At 34.0% G+C, this 14,591-nt stretch overlaps 2 protein-coding genes across 5 annotated transcripts; both read right to left on the reverse strand.

Moving 5' to 3' along the window:
* Positions 1–3,928: 3,928 nt before the first annotated feature.
* Positions 3,929–6,172, reverse strand: LOC109538007 (UDP-xylose and UDP-N-acetylglucosamine transporter). The gene is made up of 5 exons (XM_019905038.2): positions 5,782–6,172; positions 5,469–5,685; positions 5,283–5,417; positions 5,022–5,228; positions 3,929–4,568 (listed from the first exon to the last, which is right to left on the reverse strand). The coding sequence occupies exons 1-5, from the start codon at positions 5,862–5,864 to the stop codon at positions 4,167–4,169; spliced, it is 1,044 nt and encodes a 347-aa protein (XP_019760597.1). The 5' UTR covers positions 5,865–6,172; the 3' UTR covers positions 3,929–4,166.
* A 2,173-nt stretch (positions 6,173–8,345) lies between these two features.
* LOC109537993 (putative inactive caspase B) lies at positions 8,346–14,282 on the reverse strand. 4 transcript variants are annotated; one of them, XM_019905015.2, is made up of 9 exons: positions 14,208–14,282; positions 13,565–13,629; positions 11,325–11,405; positions 11,155–11,267; positions 10,717–10,974; positions 10,420–10,562; positions 9,724–9,983; positions 9,563–9,660; positions 8,346–8,777 (listed from the first exon to the last, which is right to left on the reverse strand). In XM_019905015.2, the coding sequence occupies exons 2-9, from the start codon at positions 13,606–13,608 to the stop codon at positions 8,569–8,571; spliced, it is 1,206 nt and encodes a 401-aa protein (XP_019760574.1). In that variant the 5' UTR covers positions 13,609–13,629; positions 14,208–14,282; the 3' UTR covers positions 8,346–8,568. The 4 variants fall into 4 exon arrangements, with proteins under 4 accessions (XP_019760574.1, XP_019760573.1, XP_019760576.1 ...); XM_019905014.2 differs by lacking the exon at positions 14,208–14,282 and adding an exon at positions 13,842–14,090; XM_019905017.2 differs by lacking the exons at positions 11,155–11,267; positions 14,208–14,282 and adding an exon at positions 11,833–12,032 and having other exon boundaries at positions 13,565–13,813.
* Between the last annotated feature and the right edge of the window lie 309 nt (positions 14,283–14,591).

Genomic DNA, 14,591 nt, shown 5'->3' on the forward strand with positions numbered 1-14,591 from the left:
TCAACAACAGCTCAACAAACTCAGATGAAGATGTGCACAATTTTGTCGAAGAACAAGTTAAAACCAAATTGAGTGATTTCAATTTCTTCGAATATGTGAGCATTGATAATAGCAGTGTTACAACAGAAATGTTGACCGATGAGCAAATTATAGACGCCGTAACCTCATCCACAGCTTTAACCGATAATGAGGAAGATGACGATTTAAGTGAAACTGACACTAATGCTGTTCCAACCATTTGTGAAATGACAAAAAAGTGTCGAAAGTCGGAATTTTCTACTATCAAGTTCCTAATCATATCTGGGAATCATTTTGTGATCTTGAAAACTACATAAATAACATCTATTTTTGCAGCAGAAATGTACAAACAAAAATTGCAGACTTTATGAAGTAGATTTCAAATTGTGTTTTGTTTATCTTTTTGTGTTCTTTTTTGTTATACCTGCCAACTTCTACTACTATATGTAAAAGTAACGAAATAAAATACACCACGTGTTTTTGTGTTATTATTCGCTTATAGCGAACTCCGGATATAACGAACCAGTTTTAGTTCATTTTTCAAGTTCGTTATATCCGGACTCCACTGTATACGGTTTATATGCAAAAACGTTTAAAAATAAATTAACATTTAAGAATAAAATTGTTTGCGGATGCTTTTTACTGATTCTAGTTCTTCGCGCGTTTTAGATAGCACCCGCTTTAGAAAATAATCTCTCGCATTTCGTTTCACAATAAGTTTCACATTAATATTAATAATAATAAATTAAATAATCCACAATAACAACAAACATAAATGCGTGTTTGGCAAACCTGGACGAAGTATTACTCGAGTTAATTTTGGTACCACAAAAAAAAATATGTCGACCCTACAACGTTTATTACAATTCAAATTACTTCCATTTCATCTCTGACTGAATTTATATTTAAAAATGGCCAGCTTGCTTAAATTCAGGAGCACATTCTGCTAAAAACGGTTGTTATTTTACATTTCAACTGTGATGGATGTCTTAGACGCTTAGTTTGCTCATAGCTCATATGCAAGTGTACATCCTGCTTAGTTTGCTGGTAATGGGCAAATAACTCCCGAGCTAAGTTTCTTGGGAGAAATCCCTTTTTTTAAGATTTATTACAGAATGTCAGAAAACTAAATACTTATAGACTAAAAATGCTGAATTATATCATCGCAGCAACTAAACAAATTTTCGCTGGTTCCTGGAGAACTGAACAGTAATTCTTATAAACGAAAAGTGATACACAATCATCAAAGCAACGCGCAACTACATACAACATAGTTTCCGTTGACAAATGAAACTGCTGCAACTGGATAGAGCGAGAGCGCTCGACGATGACGCATCGGTTCTGTGCTGACGCGAACCACTTTTACAGGTTTATGAGACGGTTCCAAAAAAAATCTTTAAGTCGGCAAACGGCTGTAGCTGGTGCGAAGTGCGCACAACTGTTTCTGTTTTATGAGACGGTTCCAAAAAGAACGGTTTAAGTCGGCAAACAGCTGCAGCTGGTGCGCAGTGCGCAGTTCCAAAAAAACCGGTTAAATCGGCCAGCTGTAACTACGGTTTCCGGTTACACGTTTGGAACACTGTTATTTTAGCGGTTACGTTAAATACCGACCATCCCTAAAACTTGCCCATATACATGCTTCAGTTTTGTCGCTACAGGGCGCCAAAGTTCTCAAATTAGTATCGTTTTTTGTTACCCCTTTCACAAATAATTGAATTTCTTTTTTGCTCCCAGCTGTTTTCATTTAAAACTTTTTCGTCAGACCTACAGTTTCTGTACAAATAATTATTTACGATACCTTGCAAATAATCAGATTATTAATTATTCCAAACAAAAAAAACATAGAAAAAAATGATTTTGCGATTTAATGGGCTTGTCAAATCTGATCATATTGTCGTCATGCGAAAATGGTATGTGATTGGTATGACGTCATGCGGCACGTCGGCCTGCACGTAGCCGATACCAGTGTAAAGCTGGGTTCTCATAATTCCAGAATGTGTCCGGAATGCGGAATGCGGAAAGCCGGGTTCTCAAGAGTCCGGAACGCGTCCGGGATGCGGAATGCGGAAAACCTTCCGACCAATCAGTAGTGTGCCGCATGCGTTAGCTCCGCCCATCCGCAGAAGCATCCCAAATTTTAATGTTTTCCGCATGACAAGTACTTGTCTCTGCTATTGAGAACCAAGATTGAGTCAAAACCCGTCGTCACGTGGACCATTTAGCTCCGGCCCATAGAGAAAGTAAAATTACTTATTTATTTTTTTATTTTATTTACTTTATTATTTTACTTTCTCTATGCTCCGGCCTATTTCTGTGATATCGTATCGGCTCCGTCTACTCATGACGTCAGAGCAGTCGGGCAGCCTTGACTTTCGGTGGTATCGACAAAGCTCGCGTCACTGATTACCAAACTCTACCATTATCAAACTCGTGTGTTTATTTAAATCGTATGAACTTTTGTACAGTTAGCTCGTGTTGTATCACGTGTTTTATGTTGTTGTTTTATTAGTTTATTTTTATTGTTTTGTGGATTATTGCCCAAAATGGCTGATGAAGGATGTTAAAGCATCAGATAACTAACGACTCGGAGATTCGTTGATGGTGGCGGAGTTTTTAAGACAAGCAAATTTTTTACAGTGCACGTTGAAGCAATGCACCTACTTGGAGTAAACGCAGAATAGAAATTACAAACACATTTTGATTTTTAATTTATTACCCACATAAGTAGAAAATCAAATTGAGATTTCTTAGAACTTGCTTATAAGTAATGTAAACTCGAAAAAAAATGCAAAACTGTTAGTTAACCATAAATAAACAGAATAAGCAAACAAAAAAATCTGTCCAGAGCCCATTTTTCAAAATGTTTAACCGAACACATAAATTAATTATTTTCAAAAAATGAAATTGTTTTTAAAATACTGCCACATTGAAAATTATTTCCAGTAACTTGGCTTCTATAGCGACGGCCAAAGCAAACAGATTTGAATAAGAAAGACCCATAGAAAAACATCTTGTAGCGACGTTAAATCGGGTGATCTTGGTGTCCAATTTATGGATGCATCGTTGCCTCTTCCGATCCGTCTATAGATGTTTTATTTAAAAGTTTCGGGTTTAAAATATTTGCGAACTCTTGATAGTTGGGAATTCTGCGGTTTGGATACCATAAACTCTGACTCTTGCGTTCATTTCCTTCACATAATCCATATACAAGAAGCATGTCAACTTCCCCGGCGTTCCATTTTTGAGAAACAAAAAATACTAAGTTTACGATAAACTTCTGTTCAACTTCGCTCAACACCAAAAACAGTAAAAACTATCGATTGGTCAAATGTACGAAACAATTTGTTTACATTAAGTCAAGCAGAAACAAATTTTTAAATTTTATGACCTGCAAGGTATTGCAAATAATTTTTTGTACAGAAACTGTATGCTTGACGAAAATTTTACAAGTGGTAAAATAGCTTCAAAGGAAAATCAGCTAATGAAGATTTTTTTTTATTATTTATACAGTGGGTAACAAAAATACAAACATTTATTAACTAACCAAGCATTATTTTTAATATTTACACGCAATAAAAAAGATCACGGTTACGCCAAAACACGTCAGTTGCTGATTCCAAAATTTGTGAAAACCTTTATGACGTTTAGAAATTATTTGGAAAAAACCGATATTAATTGGAGGATTGCGAATTTTTTTACTAGGAAACTTTAAGATCTGACGGACCGGCAACAAAACAGAACATTTTATGGATCTATCGCAATGCATTCTGGTAAACAGAAAACACCGTGAATCAGATACTAAACGGTGAGATGTTTTTGACTTAGTTAAGCACGACCAATGTTAATTCCGATAACCCATTTCAAATCCTGTTAGAGCATACGAGAACACATGAAGAAAAATGCAAGTAAATGCTACTCAAAACTTCAGAATTCATTTTAATTTGCTATAATAAAACCTGAAACTGAGTCGGTCGTATACACCAGGAATATATTAATCTGCTATAATTATTATTAATCTAACTAACTAATCACTAAAGAACTATGAGGTATTAACTAAAAATGCCCTTTTGAACAAATAACATATAACGTCTATGCATAAAACAAGACCTTTGACTGAACATATTTACTAAACCAACAAAAATAATCTATCAATTAGCTTTCTTAATACTTTCTTTAACTTGTTTTCTGCTTTCTAATATTCTTTTCGGAACCTCAGTAAATATAAGAGTACCCCCAAATACTAAAGCTGTTCCAATCCAATGCGCTGTAGTGAATGGATTTTGAAAATAAACGATACTGAAAACCAATGACAAAAACTTCCGTAGGGTAATTACTAAAGTGACAGTTAAGGAGGTACATTCAGCAGTCAATACATAAACAGAGCTAATGCAAAGATATTGAGTCAGCACATTTAAAATTAAATATAACCAAATTACTGATATTACGATGCTAGTAAATGGTATCTGGTACGGATCACTGTTGGATGCTACTATCGAATGGTTCCATATGCTGCCGGAATATAGCAGAAATCCAGGAAGTGAATATAAATGCTAGAAATAGAACGTTAGTTTTAATAAGTAGAGTAAATATGAATACATAAGGGGGATTATTCAGTTTTTCAGTTTGGATCTTTTTGGATTTCATTATAAAAATTAATTATGTTGTTTAGGAAGACATATTATTATTCCAAAGTGCCTCAGAACTGGATGTTTTCTTTAGGCTTAAACCGGGTCGCTATAAGTGATGTTTTTAAGCCGAATAACTAACAAACTATACAATTCTGTTTCATATTTTCTATAACAAAAAGTAATTTAATTTTATATAATAATTCAAAACTGTTGGTGTTCCATCCAACTTTTCTGACACACAATATGTCGATCAAAATTTGGAAACAAGTAATACCGATCATCAACTTTCGAGCATCGAAAAAGGCTACCTCTTCTTATCGAGATCCAAAGGGTTCAAACTAAAGAATTCCCTAGTAAAAGAAGAAGTTTGTTTACCGTATAATATAAGGCTTCTTCAGGGTGCTTTCCATACTTCTTATAGAGCGTTTCCTGGTAGATCCCCATTCGAGCCGACAGTAGTAATGAACTTGTTAATAGTAAAATACCTACCACCCACCAAAAAAATTTACTCGCATCAACTGCTTCATTTTCGAAACCAATATTAGCTGCTATATTTCCCTTAATATCACAGTCATGGCAGATCTGAAAATATCCTTATTGTTGAGGATTGTTTAAAATATTAATTGATTGATGTACCTCAACGTCTTTGGATGAGTAAAATGTACAAATTATTATGCCAGCAGTTATCATTAGAACAGATAGATATTTGTCCCAGGTATACGATTTTTTTAATATTAAAACAGACATTATCAGGTTGGCAATCAGAGAACCCTAAAAATATATAATAAGTGTCTTGGTTAAATCACTAACAACTGTACTTACTGCCCTAAAAATGAAATGGAGTGGTACGGGTATATTGAATGCAAATGCCCAATTATTAACAACACTCGTGACGAAAAAAAATGCCACCAACGTCATGTACTCCTTAAAGGGCACTTTGGGAACAAGTTGTCCAAATTTGGACGTAAATATGAAGCCATGTATAGCAATAAAAGCAAACTGAAGAAATGTGATTAAATGACCCGCGCCTGGATCCAATCTGAAACAACAGAAATATCACGAAAATGTATCCAAACAGCAAATTGATGTACATGTTTTCAAATCTGAATTATGCACTTATTTACTAAGTACTTACTTAACTATGTACTCGAGAAACACATTATTCAGCATGCATCCTAACAATACAGTGAACACTGCAATCGAAGCCTTCGCATTCATGTCGGGATTTGTCTGATGTTTGTTTCAGGAGAAATTGGGATAACACTGCTATTCCAAGTGATACTTGACTACCAAAGGCAGAAAAATTGTGTATTCGGAATGCTCACTTAACTATCACTGTGTGAAATCAGTTTGTCATCTTTAGCTGCTGATAACCATATTTAATTATCCTTGACTACCCGCCTTTTATTTGCACCCGTCATCCTTAAAACTCATAAGTTAAGGACATAGATACTGATCATAGAACAAGATACTAATTAATACCGTTAAGGACAACTTTGGATTAGGGTTAACCCCGTTAACCCTAAAGTTGAAGTTTTACCTGGCAACATTGCTCAAAGTGACAAATTGGCTTATTTTCCGCTTTTTCTTCCCTAACGAACGTTTATCTTTAAATCCAGTCGTTAGTTTCAGTTTGCCGTTATGTACATTTGAAATATACTATTAATAATATAATGAAAATAATTAAATATGGCTGAGTCATTTGAGAATAAAAACGAGTCATTTGAGCATAAAAACGGGCTCCAAATTTTTCCTTTAAGGAAAACTTTCTGCTAGTCCTTCAATTTGTTTTGCAAAAAAATTTCACAGTGCTAAATATTAGTGATGGGAACTATCGAATAAAAACTATCAAACCATTCGATAGATGTAATTTACTCAAATTATTCGATAGCGATGTTTCATTCTGTGATAGAAACTATCGAATAAAAGCCAACGAGTTATTCAATAGCTGTAATTTGAAATGTTATTTGAATTATTCGATAGCATTGTTTTCTAATTTCGGACAATCAAATAGCTTTAAATCGATTACAATGAACAAATTCAAATTTTAAATAAATTAATTTGTCCCTTTTTAAACAAATATATTCAATATTCATTTAATTGATACTGTGTTTTTTATCAAAAATTAATTGATTAAAAAAGTGCTATATGTATATTTCCATTTTGAATAAGTACCTACTATTAGCAACAGGCTTAAATCAGACTCATTTGTACTGAGTACAAAATTGTATTGAGTTTTTACTATACTATTTAAAGAAAAGTAGGAAATGCAAAAATAAATATGAATAGTTAACAAAAGAAAAGAAAAATAGATCCATGAAATAAAAATTAAATTAATAGTTAATGTTTAGCTTTGATAAAAGGAAAATACCTATATTTAAAAATCAAACTTTGCGATATTATTATTAAAAATATGATTGTATCTAAATTTTTTGAAGACTATAAGTTTCTAATTTAGAACTTTTCGACACGGCACTAGATGGCGAGCACTATTAAATGAATTCATTTGAATTATTTTATTCGATAGTTGCAATCATTAATTTAGTAATTATTCGATAGTGCCCCTCACTACTAAATATTAATTTTAGTAGAAGTTTAGTAGAAAATATTAATTTTAGAAAACTGCGCGCCATCTACCGGGGCCAGGGCTGTCAGGATTCTCGAACATTAAAATATTGGGGCTACCGCCAATATATAAGCCTTGTTCTATGGGGCTACCGCTAAATGCGCGTGCACTTACGAAATCTGAATATTTTGCGAGTTGCAGCTCACCAAACTTCTTTTTTTACCTATTCTGGATATTTCCAATAAATCGAATCAAATTGAAAACCAGTACAGACTTTAAGCTTAGTGATCCATAACTTTCTGATAAACACACTTTACCTGAAATCTAAATTAAATTTTTTGCATATCTTTTTTGGCACGCAAAATATCGCAAAAAGTAATGTGCGATTTTAAAGATTAGAAAAGACTAGACAACAAATGTGCTATTCACATGACTCAAAAAACCTCTTCGTTTAGGAGCAAATCGACATAAAAGTTTTTAAATTAAAATGGATCGAGATTATTCAATTCCAGCTGCAGGACTTTTACTCATTGAGCCAATATCTGTAGTAGGGATAACAACCGGGCATTATTACTCATATTTTAATGTGTTCATTGATGGATTTTTCCGTTTTATAAACGGTATTTTGTGTGCGAGTAGACTGCTAATTAACTCTGCGGCGGACGTTTAAAAGACGGAACTTTGGCAAATGTTTCGTAATCGGTTTTATAGAGACGCACTGATTTCACTTTCGCAAAGATCAATTCTGTGACTCGATTGTTGATCAAATATATAAAGACAATTTCTTTCCAATTAAAAAGTTTGACATTCGATAAATAAACTACATTTCTTCCATACTCTCAATTAAGCCTTTGGGAACGATTGAGGCAAATTGTGAATGAGTCTGTATTTCACCAGCTCCATATTCGCTATAAACACCAAATTATTGCCTCCCCGGAATAAACTCGAACATACCACAGGACTATACAAATTTGATCCAACTCATCCAACCGACCAGTTGCTACTTCGCTTTATTAAAACGTCTTAATTTTTTTAAACATTTATTATTTTTTCATATGTATTTTACATGTATTCATTCGTATTCACATTCATATGTATGTACATTACATTTTCATATATATTAAACCGAAACGTATTTAAAGAAAAGGAATATATTGTGATATCGAGATAAATAATCCAGCCATATTGTTTATATTAAAATTGGAAATACAGTAAGAAAAAATTACGTGATCAATAGTAGTAATAATATGTCTCTAAATGCTTTCAGCGATGTAAAATATCTTATAAAAACATAACTTTTTAAAATTCTCAAACTTGCATTATAAAAAAAGTAAATTTATCAATTATCTACTAGTTTTAACTATTCTTATACAAAAAACACCGTTTGAATCCTCTAGACTCATAGGTAGAAGTTTGGGCGTAAAGTGGATGCTTGTTATTCAGTTGATCGTCCACCAGTTTCAGCATTTCTTCGATGTGAAATTCTCGCTGATGTCTTTCAATTACGTCGCAAAGGCTTTGGATGTACCAAGTGCCGGTTTCTGGATTTCGGCTCGATGTATATCCTAAAATTTAGTAAATCTAGGTAAACTTCTGATCCAATATTTAAATTATCGGTGTGTCTCTGATCTGTGAAATGCTGTTTCTGTGTGTTTCAACACAAAACATATGGTTAATTTAGGCAATCGTTGACTCGATTCTTAATCGACTTCTTGAAACCGTAAATTTGTTTATAGACGAATTTAAGGTTTCAAGAAGGCAAAGACCTAAAAAAACGTTGATTTTTACCAATTATGAGTTTGTAAATTTTAAATCTGATGTTGGCGCTGTTGTCTTGCCGAAACGTAATGAAATAAACGATTTTCAAAAATTTTTACTTTTACACTCTGACTGAGACCCAGGAAAGATAAGAATATCATAACAAGTACACGCAGTCAGGAAAATAAATCAGAATTCAAGGAATGGTTACGGAATATTTTCGTTGCGTTCTACACACGTTTCACTGAGGTTCATTGGTTGTTTTGGATGTTTTGGCGGACTTCTAACTTCTGTGATAAAATATCAAACTCACTAACTTAATATGGCACATTTTCTTGGTTGCTCGAGTAATATTTAAAGCATAGATTTTGCAGATACATTGAGGTTTCATGATATTAACAGCAGTCCGTAATAATGCAAAAATATTATCTAATATATATTTTATGTGAAATCGAGTATACTTACCCTACATTAACCGAATAGACCTAATAATTAAATAAGCTACATTCAGTATTAACTTAACATCTTCAAATGTTGAAATATTAGGATTAGTGAGGGCACTAATGATGGAAGAAATAATACATGTACATACCTGGCAAGGTCGAAAAGGCAATCAGAACGTCCGCATATAGTTTAGTTTGAGCTTTGATAGGAGCGGCATCATGACAGACAAGTAAACTTTTGTCGCCTCTAAAACAAAATTTGTGCTGTTTCTTATCAAAATACTTACTGAGGAACTGTAATTGTTGTTACCTGCAGCACTGGAAAATAAATATTTTTGGTTTTCCTTTTAAACTAGAGTGGCAGTTTTCCAAAGTAAACTGGTTGACAATAGTATCCGTTGCAACTTGCGTATTATCCACGCCAGATATTTGAGTAAATCCTCCTGGGACAGCCTTTACTTCATTACCACTCTGCATCAAATTATTGCCGTGACTCATAATCACCACCAGTGATATAGAATGGCGATTGAAGTTGGATTGACTAAATTGTTTTACACGTTTCAACATGTCCTAAAAAGTAATAATTCGGGAGTTTTTAATAATGAAAACAATAAACAATTTATTGCAATTATAGGGCAATAACATATTGAGCTTGGACAACTGCGAAAGTGATAATTACGCAGTGCTGACTATACCTACTATTCCTATTTTTGCTGCTCAAAACACATGCAGCAATAACAGAATATCGACGGCTGAGGGGAATAACCGGCTTAGGCCCGTGTCCCATGCATCCGTTTGTACGATGAGACGATGGTGCGAAAGTGTTTCTATTGGTTGGAGACCTGTCAATTCGTACAACGACGGACGATTTGACAGATCTCCAACCAACTACTGTCATGGTATTAGATGTCACCGTGTAAACGAGCTTTAACATTCTTGCCTAGCCAATCACTTGTAAGTGAGTTTTTCCACATTATTATCGCCTTTCATCATAATAGTAACTTACCTTTCCTGATAAGTTATCTTTGTGTTCCACTTCAAACCCTAATTTCTTCAATACTTTATCCAGATCCTGAGAGTCTTTCTTGGCACCTTGTCTTTCCTTGTTGCGATCCTTAAATAGTATGTTGTTGATTAACAGCGCTTTTCCTAAAAGATGTTATGATAGAAAGACACACTTCTGAAAAATCGAGTATAAACTGACTCAATTCTGATAAATGAATGTTAAACTGCTCCCCGCAATTTTTGCAATTAACATCAAATTATTATGTGTATTTTCAAACAATAAGGATAATAATCTCACCTAAGTTTACAGTAGTATGCACATAGGTCGGTAATATACTATGGTTTGAGGCAACAGATGCAGCTTGAATTGAATTTGTCGTGCGTATGGGTTCCTGACTAACTGGGACATTCCGCAACATGGGCTCTGTCGACCGAAAGGGGCGACTTTGGTAGGTATTCAGGGGACTTCTGTATACCGTAGGTCTGTTTGCACCATACGAAGTTAATACGCTCGGTGTGGTTTGTGTTGCAAAAGGAAGAGCATCTGTATGGTGATCTATATCAATTTAACAAGAATCGAATTAATTCGATACACTTTTAAAAGTATATCTAGTTAATAATTTCACATTTTCATAGAGATGATAGGAAACTATATCTATCAGTTACTTTTGAGACAAATATTGCAATTAAATAAACGCTTGTGAGAAATAATGCCATTATAGATAAAACAGCATACCATTGCCAGTAGAGGGAAAGTCAAATATGGATCTACCAGGAGGTCGAGAACTAGTATTGCTTATAGCCAGAGAAACTCTTGCGCTGTGGAAATGGGATTGCGACGAAACTTGTCTGGAAATTATGGAACATTGCGGATATATTTACATACCAAATGCTGTTAAGCCTTACCTTGATATAGAATATCCATTTGTATGATGCTGAATAGTCGTCGTCGTCGTTGTAGATGTTGCACCATTCGCGGGCGAATCACTAAACAATTTGCAAAATTTGAAAAACCCCAAAGATCATTTATTAATTTTATCAAATGCAACTTATTTAGATATAAACTTCTTTACAAAAATAAAGTAACAGTATTTGTACAGTATATAAGTATATTTTATACGATCTGAAATAGATTGAATATACGAAATAAAGAACAGGTTTCGGTATTACTATATTTAAGTTTAACTCATCTGACGAGGGAAAATAGGCCCAAAACCAGCTTGGGGGTGCCTGAGATTAGAACATCGCGAAATCTGCACTTGCTGTTATAAACTCGTAACGGCTGTGATTATGCCGAAAGTTTTCATTGTTGGACATACTTTATGTAGGTTCTTTTAATATAATTATTTGAGATCGAATTAATTAGTTTTTTCATAAAATATTATGTCATATACTATTTGAATCTTGCACATACAGATTGTCAGTAATCTAGGTGCAACAACGTTGTCTAAGTATTCATACTTGTTATTCGGGATCTGTAATTTAATTGAGGATAAACTTCACTGCATTGAATAATTTTTTATTACTATTTAATTATTATTTTTTTAGTTTTCCTTGATATATGGATTCTGCTTGTTTCATATGTATTTAAATGGTCTTCAAAGAATCACGACACTAAAAATAAAAAAAAAAAAAAAATAAAACCGCCGAACTGCCAAACGCGCTTTTTGTTTTTTTAGAAATTGGAGTTTGCCATGTCCTACTGAAAACATGTGTACTAATGAAAAATATTGCTACGTAATCAACGCAGTTAGGATTAATATGTAAACTGTTAAACAGCTGTGAAATTACATTCATTTTCACATTTGTGAAGAAGTTAAAATGCTTCTTATATATTTATATGCAAATTTGCGTGCTTTTATATTCGGAAAGTGGCGTACAATTCAAGGAAAAGTGACAATAAAGCCCATGTCCCATGCATCCGTTTGTACGATGATACGAAAATGTTTCGATTGGTTGGATATCTGTCAATTGGTCTGTCGTCGTACGAACTGACAGATCTCCAACCAATAGAAACACTTTCGTACCATCGTACCATTGTATCATCGTATAAACGGATGCAAGGGACAGACAGACATGAGCGTCATTATTTTTTCTTATCTTTAGTATTTCGAATTCGTTTTCGTACCAGCCTTATTGCTAGTTTGTTAAGCAGCGTAATATTGGCACTGGCTCTTGGCGAATCCATGCATGTGTAAACTCGCCATAAACCACAGTGTGGAAACTATCGAATTCGTTCCAGGCTGCGCTTGGATTTTTCGAATATTAAATAACACACATCCATAAATTAAAGTAGTTTTTGCTATTGCACACTTGCTGTAGTAATAAAACTTCTTTGTCTTAAATATCTCAAGTTTGAGCTCTGAACTCAGTATCTAAATTCTCAGAATACCGGGAATATGATTCACAGTATATCTGCTGATAAAATCCACCGTTTTAGGTAATCCTTTACAATACAATCTGGTACTAGGATTGCTGCTTTGCCGAAACAACGGTCCCCGTGATGGTTCAGCTCTTTGCGTCGGCGTGTCAGTCAAAATTTTTCGCGTAGTTGCCAGTACTATATTAGCACTTTCTTAACATTACCACTTGCTTCCTTTTCATGTACACAAATCATTTAATATACTTAATAAAATAATAAAATAGATAGTAATTAGTAATACCCAGATGATATATTTTCACTACTTTTACGATTCTCATCATAATTCCAATTAACCCGATTAAGAACTCACACGCATTCATAGACATCCATAGAGAAACCAAAGCTGAAAATACTTTATTTTATTTTCTTTGCATGCATGCACACTAAATTACGCGCACAATCATATGTATGAGCTTATCAGTTTCGTCTACTATTTTCTGTATGGACGTAATTCTTCTAAGTTTTCAACCTTGAATGAATTACTTTTTTGTTTTCATTGAAATTTTCTACTTTGGTGGCAGTTCGGCAACATGGCTGACCAGTATGCAATTTTTGGCTGCGCGTACCACAGGAGACTGTACCGTAAAGGATTACCCTTTTGGTATATTGTATAAAATAATAATTGATTTAATTTGAGATGCATTTTTTAGGGATGGGTTCAGATCAAAGTTGACAAATATGGCAGCCGATTACCGCAAAATAAAAATAATGAAATATGACTCACCCTGTGTTTTTTTTATTCTCCTTGTCTTTCTTTCGGCCAAACATTTTCAATACTTTTGCTCACTTCTGAAATTGCAAGAACTTTTTACAGTTTTACAGAAGTTTTGCATAAATGTAGTAGTATACACATATAAAATCAAGTGCTCGATCACACACAACAAAGACTCGCTTAGTAGATGAAATGTGTTTGATATCTTATCGGTTATCAATGCGATTACAGAGGTACCCACTAAGAGCAAATTGTCTCTTGCACCAACAATTCACAACGAATTACTTACATAGTTTCCTGTGTTAGCTTAAAAAATTAATTTTACAAAATGTTAATTCATAAAGATTCTTTGTTTACCATTATTACTTTTGTTTTCATTTCACGCACTAATTGAGTTGTGTTGTATTTCACAACATCGAGGTTATCCTTATTCGAAACAATTTTTTGACGCGATTTGATTTACCGCAAGGCTTTCATTATCATTGGTCCGCATATAATTGTATTGATTGATTTTAAGCAGTTACAGCTCCATAAACCTAGGAAAAGAAAAATGAGGCCCATCAAATAGAATTTAAATAGTTGTTCACGTATCGGTGAGTTCGACGTTGATCCGATAGATGCGCGCCATAATTTGCTTCAATGGCCAATGAATTACCTTTGGGTTAAATGTCAGCCGCCCCTATTTCAAGATTTCGGTGGTAAATTTTCCAACTTTGACATCGTCGGCACAGTGACAGATGCTTACTGCTGCACGGATGACAGAGTGTACATTGGAAAGTATTGCATTCTCACCAGAGCAGTTTGACGGAATCAGCCACCAGAGGCGTAGTGTTTATGGCCAGAGGGCTGATCTTTTCTCGGCATTTGTTTTGCAGATCTCAGATATCAGATCATCATCATTCAGGTATCAATCATTAGCCTTAACGTGTTTGAGTACGACAACTTTTTACTGTTTAAGCTCTAGAATATAATTGTATCTGCTATATTGCGATAACTGTGAAGTTTATCTGAGCTTATGGAATGTAAGGGAGGTTGGTAG

Source organism: Dendroctonus ponderosae, unplaced genomic scaffold (assembly GCF_020466585.1).
Source record: "Dendroctonus ponderosae isolate FM_Combo_2020 unplaced genomic scaffold, Dpon_F_20191213v2 Dpon_F_20191213_1, whole genome shotgun sequence".
Classification (NCBI taxonomy): Eukaryota; Metazoa; Arthropoda; class Insecta; order Coleoptera; family Curculionidae; genus Dendroctonus; species Dendroctonus ponderosae.